The 7,276-nt window shown below is 38.3% G+C and overlaps 1 protein-coding gene across 1 annotated transcript; it reads left to right on the forward strand.

The window, feature by feature from the left end:
* The first annotated feature begins 1,935 nt into the window (after nt 1-1,935).
* On the forward strand, nt 1,936-5,607 carry LOC139964347 (solute carrier family 35 member G1-like). The gene is made up of 2 exons (XM_071965881.1): nt 1,936-2,088; nt 3,357-5,607. The coding sequence occupies exon 2, from the start codon at nt 3,393-3,395 to the stop codon at nt 4,545-4,547; it is 1,155 nt and encodes a 384-aa protein (XP_071821982.1). The 5' UTR covers nt 1,936-2,088; nt 3,357-3,392; the 3' UTR covers nt 4,548-5,607.
* Nucleotides 5,608-7,276: the final 1,669 nt, after the last annotated feature.

The following is a 7,276-nucleotide window of genomic DNA, read 5'->3' on the forward strand; positions in this document are numbered from 1 at the left end:
TCGATGTGATTGACGTCAACTCCCCTGTAGGGGGCTGTTAGATTCACCAGAAACAAAACAAAAAATAGAATTTAGACGTGGAGTGATGCATTCTGAGGAACGTTTAGATTATAAATTAGTTCTACTAAAAACTACTTTGATGTGTGTGGCGTTGAATGAGTGGGATTTGGCATCATCTGGTTTCGCGGCTGCTCAAAATGTTGGTACTTAGTCGTCGACAATATTATTGGGTCTCTGGTGGAGGTCAAGTTGTGCAGTTTTCACTATGTTCGAACAAATATTACCATCAAATCAACATAACTTTGGAAGTTGACGTAAATAAATTATAGTCCGATACAACAGGAGTTAAAGGGTTGTGTATCGTCCAGTCTAATTTTCAATTAGGCTGGACAGGAAAATTTCACTCTGGGTGGAGGCGGGGTGGAACCAGGGGGGCCCGAACATTTGTTGGGGAGCGTGTGTCCCACGAAATATTCCCCCTAATTCTCCAAAAATTAATAGAAGAAAAATATTCTCCAAAAGATAATGATAGAAAAAAAGTAACAGGCTTTTACATATTATAAGACACACTCCCTCGGACCATATCACATTTGTTACAAATACACAATGTACAATCGTTGATATCACTTGACGAGTTTCAAGTTGAAGAATGCCTTAAAAAAAAAACCTACTTAGTAACATTTTTGTAGCATAGCCCGACTAGATTTTTGAGGCATTATATACAGATTTTCATTTCTTAATTATGTTACACGTTTATCGAGACAAAACCTATACACTAAGAACAACCATAAGAAAAGTATGACTACTTCATTGTTTTCTATTTATCTGCTATTGTGTTTCTGATGTTGTTGTTGTTATTTTGTTTTGATTATATTTTCTTGTTTGTTTGTTTTAAATCCCGTTAGTCTACATCAAAATGACAGTGACATGGTTCTAAGTGTCGATTGTGATTAGTGGTGGCGTCGCCAGATATTTTTTATCTGGGGGAGGGGCACAGGGAGGACAACACTAAATTAGAGAGGCACAATGTTTATTTGTGAATGCCGTCTTGGGGGATGGGTGTAAGGGGAGGGGGTGAGAAATTTTTGATTAATTTAGGATCTCAATCTGTTGCTATATTTTTGCAACTTGAAGTAACTTTATGTTCAAGAATTTCCGGACTTATAGTCTGTCCGATATTTGTTTTTAATTGAGGCGGATAAAAACAGTTATAGAATAGAAGAAAATTAACCCCTTTTGCATTGATACTGTTTTTAAATAAGAGTGTTGAAAATTAAACTTGGGTAGTAGGTAGTGAAGTTTAAGCACTAGCGATTCACGTCGGGGACTCTGTGACCTTGTTAGTGAGAAAACAACTGGTTATTGTGACGGTCGGTGGAAAGAAGTTTTACTGAAGAACATGATACGTTTCGTCCTTTGTAAAGGAAGTTATTGTTTAATTCTTTTTACAAATCGCATCTGGGCGGGGGCACCTGGGGAGAGGGGCACATTTTTGTTTGGGAGGGCACGCCTCGCCCCCTCTCCCCTTGGCGACGCCACTGGTGATTAGAGACAATTATGAATCCCTTTAAGTAGATAGAAGGATACTACGTCCAAGTATAGTCATGATAAGGTCAGACAGGTTATTTATTGTTTAAAATGTGAATAAATGACACAGCCCTCACAATGATTGTCTTCAGCAGGTGATCACTGTTGTTGAGAATTAAGTCCCATAAAAACGGAATCAAGTTTCTGCCACCGTAAAAATCTGAGTTTTGTCTCACCATTCTGTGCGGAGGCAGCTTCTAAAGAGGTCAAGGTTATAGCTTTCTCTGGCTCCATGCCCGCTGTGCCTCTCACGTGCATGTAGGCGTCCATGGAGCTGGAAGTGTATAAACCCATCATTTCAACGAAGGACTTAGTATTTACTAATCAGGTCAAATAGAGTAAAAGTATAACAAATGACATTTGTTTTCATGATACTGCCACACAGTATTCGTTAAGGGCAAGTGATATATACCTTCTGCTATATATATATATTGCTAACATGTAATATTGTATGGGATCGTGGATTTGATAAAAACCAGCCTACAGACAGATCGTTTTCAGGTATTTATAATTAGATCTTCAATTTTCCCAATCATACAGGCCTATAAATATTCAGCTAGTCCATTCTCTCATCGAATCGATAATTAGTGATTTACAAATATTTACAACCTGGTAGATTGGGATACGAATTAGAAGGTGTAAAGCACTTCATCTTACAAATGTCAACGTATATGGCAAGCCATGTGGGACAAACGCCGCATAATATATCCGCGTATTAATTCGAATGTATACGCATATCAATTGTTTTGCCGGGATCTCGCGAGCCCGCCAAAACATTTAACGTTGGTATATGTACACAGCAAGAGCGGAATTGTTTTTTCTTGTATATTCTAATTAATCCGTTCATATATTGGATTTAATCTCCATATGCATGTATTTTTTTTAATACGTGTATATTTTCGAATTAATACGTGCATATATTCGCATTAATACGCGGATAAATTTAAGCCATATGATTGGCTCATAATCTATACGCGTATATATTCCAATTAATACGCGGATAAATTATGCTATGTTTGTCCCATATGGCTTGCCATAAACGTATATACCTACGATAGATTTGTATAATACAACCACGGATGCATGGATAACAGTTTGGTTATCATTATCATAGGCTACTACGGCGGTCATAAGGTGACATCCGAGATGTAGAGTTGACATGTTAGCATAACACGGCATCTCGACAAAATAATGAATTTTTGTCGAGATACCGACTTTCGCTAACTTGACATCTCGGTAAAATTTGTCTAAATGCCGAGTTACCATGTTACACCTAACTCGGCATCTCGACAAAATTTTGATTTTTGTCGAGATACCGACTTACGCTAACTTGACATCTCGGTAAAATTTGTCTATTTGTCGAGTTGACATGTTACACCTAACTCGGCATCTCCACAAAATTTTGATTTTTGTCGAGATACCGACTTTCGCTAACTTGACATCTCGGTAAAATTTGTCTATTTGTCGAGTTGACATGTTACACCTAACTCGGCATCTCCACAAAATTTAGATTTTTGTCGAGATACCGAGTTAGGTGAAACATGTCAACTCGACATTTGGAACAAATTTTACCGAGATGTCAAGTTAACGAAAGTCGGTATCTCGACAAAAATTCATTATTTTGTCGAGATGCCATGTTATGCTAACATGGTAACTCTACATCTCGGATGTCACCTTATGACCGCCGTAGTTTGCGTACGGTCAAGAACTTTACACAAAAAAAAAAATTCAAGAAAAGTATAAACCTTCAGTTGAATTTCTTTCACCAGTTTCAGTGAGAAAAACCATTTGCAATCAGAGAGAATATGTCGGCCGATAATCAACATGAGAGTATTATACTGGGTCCATCAACTTCCTTTTGTCATAAAACGAGAGAAGTAGTGAAAGAAGAAGAAGACAAAGTCGGAGAGGAACCGAATGAAAGTTTAAACGAGGAGAAAGTTGAACAGACACAACTGCGGACTTTAGGCCAAAGAATCTATGATCACAGAGGGATAATTGTTGCATCATTTTCAACTTTCCTTTTTGCATTTCAAACAAACCTTGTGAGATTTATCGAGAATGATTTCCACGTGATGGAGGTTTCATTCTATCGTTTCGTATGCCAGCTTTTCATGGTTACGCCGTTCATGTTGTACAAGAAAATTCCACTCCAACCCGAATCCAGAAAAGTGTTCTTTCTTCATATAACGCGTGGTATATTTGGTACGCTTGCTTCCAATGCTTTTTTCTATAGTATATTATACATACCAATTGGAGATGCCGCTGCCATAGTTATGGGACAACTAGTCTTCGTGGGTATTTTCGCGAGATTGTTTATTAAAGAGGCTTTCGGTCTTCTTGACGCCTTTCTCGTACTCGTGAGCATTGCTGGCGTTGTGCTTATATCTCAGCCACCCTTTTTATTCGGTGGCAAGGACGAAAGCAATTCGAATAAGGAATTCTTCGGTGCCATGTTAGCCTTGTTTGCATCCGTTTCATTCGCAGCAGGAAACGTTGTAACTAGCTATATGGGGAAGATGAAAGTTAACCCTTCAGCTATTTTGTTGTATTATGCACTCGTAGGAACCGTTGGGACTGGCCTATTCAATTCCGTTGTTGGGCGTTGGTCGACGCCACCATATGGTAACACCAGTTGGTTTATAATCTGGATAGGGGTAGTTCACTGTTTATCACAATATTTTCTAACGTATAGTTTCTCAATCGAAAACACCGTTCTGGTATCAATTATGATGACAAATGAGTCTATTTATTCATACATTTTAGAGTTTGCTCTTTTTGGTGTGAAACCCGAATTAACATCATTGCTGGGTGGGGGCGTCCTGCTGACTGCGTCAGTGCTGGCGTCTTTAAAGAAGATTTGGATCAGTCGTCGAGGAGCGCAGAATGACCTGAATAGTCCAGACCTTCACGACTCATTAGACTATACCAACCTCGAACAGAATAACCATATTTCATGATATATTCACATATCAAAAAGGTAATCAGTTTTGTACCTAAATAATAACTTGCAAATTGTTGCTAATTGTTTCCGAAAAGTCTTTCCCTATACACTCGGAAGTTCTAACCCGAGCATTAAATTAAGACATGGAATTGTGGACAGTAAAATGCTCTTTGAAGCTTGAACTTTAAGTGACCATTATTTTGATTTTCTAGCATATATTTGGAGTCAATACTTAGACCCTTTAATTTGATAATGCCACATAGAATTTTTGATTCTTTTATACAGTGAGTGTAAAAATATATGCATAAAAGATACATGTTTTTAAATAAGGATTAATACAGGGACGTCACTATGAGGGTATAAGTGGGTGGTGGTGCATCTGGGGATGGGGTGCAAAACCCACAGATTTTTTTGAAGAAAGAAAATTGAACACAAACACGTCTGGAAATGGTCGATACAGCCTTTTTTCTTTTACTATTTCGAAAACTCACTTATCTGTTCTTCAAAGGGGTGATATCTGGTCAGTGCGTTGGTTGTGAGGTAAGCCTTGCGGTAATTGTGGGTCAGTCAACCATGCCGTTTGTCGTCGAGATAACAGTTGTCGGGAATGTGAAGTCTTGTCGGGAAGATGATATATCCATGCTAAATTCACGTTCGCGCGGTCAGTTGTCTGTACAATCAGATTTTCTTTCCGTTAAAATATCCCGACCCCTCCCCTATCCCCCAATCCAACCCCCACCACCTTTTCGCCCCATGAATCATCGGACCGTAGCGACACCTCTGAGTGGGTGTGTTACATTTGTAACCTTTAAATAGTTTACTTAAAATTTGGTCGACAAAGGTCGATAGAGCTACATTCAGTTACTGAAACACATGTAGGCGTGGTTACTGATGAATTATCGCACCCTCTGTTTAGAAAGTTTCGAACAATTATTGAACGAAACTATTAAAGAAAACTTGTTGCAAACTATTAGCACGACGATATACTAATGGCATGAAAATAATGATTTTGCCAAAGCTTTGTAGAATTTGCCGTGACACAAAAACGAAAAATCGTGTAAAACCCATCTGCATTTGTCACGAAAACAAACTCTTTAACTTGACATTTTGTTGTTAGCAATTAGTGGCCAGTTATGATCAGTGGCGTCGCCAGGGGGTGGTCTGGGTGGGGGGGGGGGGCTAGTTACTTCAAGTTGCAAAGTATACCACCAGGTTGCATCTAAGGACCTTTAATTTATTAATAAAAAAAATCTCCCCTAATACCCCTCCCCCAGGACGGCATTCTCAAACAAACAAAATTAAGTGATGCCCCCCCCCCCCCCCAGTAGCCCCCAAGATTGAAATGTCTGGTGACGCTACTGGTTATGATCAGCCTAAGCCTGTAAGGTAAGCAAACGGTTTTCTTTTCAGTTGGTGGCGCTATTTATAAAAGGAAAATATTGAATCCTGCAAAACGCTGGCGCTCTTCATAAACTGATAACATACGTCTAGCGTTGAAACATATTGGCGCAATGCACAAACGTTTGACACGTTTCGCAGATTCATCCGGTAGCTGACTTCTAGCTGGCTTGCCTTCGTAACACCTCTCTCTCTCTTCACCTATCTCTCTAATAGCAATATAATATGGCAAGACATTTTAACAATCAACCCTCTATTCTACTTAAGTAGAATTGATTCCACTTGCATAAAATACAATGATACTTAAGTGGAACTAATTTCACTTAAGCTTAATTTAAAGCTTAATTGTATTATATTTTAGTAAAATTCAAATTTGCTTAATTTCAAATAACGTCATGCATGTAGGCATACACATGTTAACTTTGGTGAAATATGTACTTTGTAAGAAGTATTCAAAGAGAGAGAGAGAGAGAGAGCCTGGTAACGAAAATAAGTTAGCACTTCAGTTAAATGAAATTTAGTTAAAGTAAAATACAATTCTACTTAAAGGGTGTGAAGACTCGCGCAAAAAGAAACGTCTAATGCCGGTAATCTGACCTAGTTTCGAATGAGGTGTAACAGAAGTGTTAGACACCACCATCGATCCCAGAAAAAACACACACAACTTGCTACCGTCGGTAATTAGACACTAGTGTACAGTCAGTACATACAGCTGCGGTCAATGCCCACAGCACAGTGCACAAACGATACAGCGATGGACATCTCAGGTCTATATAAAAGATAACAAGGTATCACGTTTCATTACTGTCTGCATTTTGTAGCGACAAAAGAAAAACTTCACTTGCAAGCAACGGAAAGTTAACTTTTGAAAGATGGCTGCACGCTGTTTGGGAGAGTCTTCAATGCCTTTAAGCTTCATTGAATGCAATTTTAGGTTAAAAATCATTTAACTTAAGTGAATTACTATTGATCAATCAATTTCATTTTAATACATTACAGCTTAAGTTAAATGCGATTGGTTAATCTGGTTTTCGCGTCACCGAGTGGTAAATTGCACGCAATTAATTAGGCCGTGTTGCATATTCATATCCTGATGTTATTTACGTGCTCAATCAGCTTCGTTTATCGAAAATGCAGTCGGCCGACACATTAAAAAAGCTAAAAAGCGAGAAGATTGCTGAACTAAAAAACCAGAAATGGTCTTTTTGTTCACTCGACCAATTCTCTATACTTGATTTAATTGTGATATCACAAATATTCGAAATCACAATGGACAATAACAGATTAACTAAATCCTAGTAAAGCATATCACTTAACAAGGCAGGGATCCAGTGTTTTTTAAAGGGA

The sequence above is a fragment of the Apostichopus japonicus genome, chromosome 22 (genome assembly GCF_037975245.1).
Source record: "Apostichopus japonicus isolate 1M-3 chromosome 22, ASM3797524v1, whole genome shotgun sequence".
NCBI classification, from domain to species: Eukaryota; Metazoa; Echinodermata; class Holothuroidea; order Aspidochirotida; family Stichopodidae; genus Apostichopus; species Apostichopus japonicus.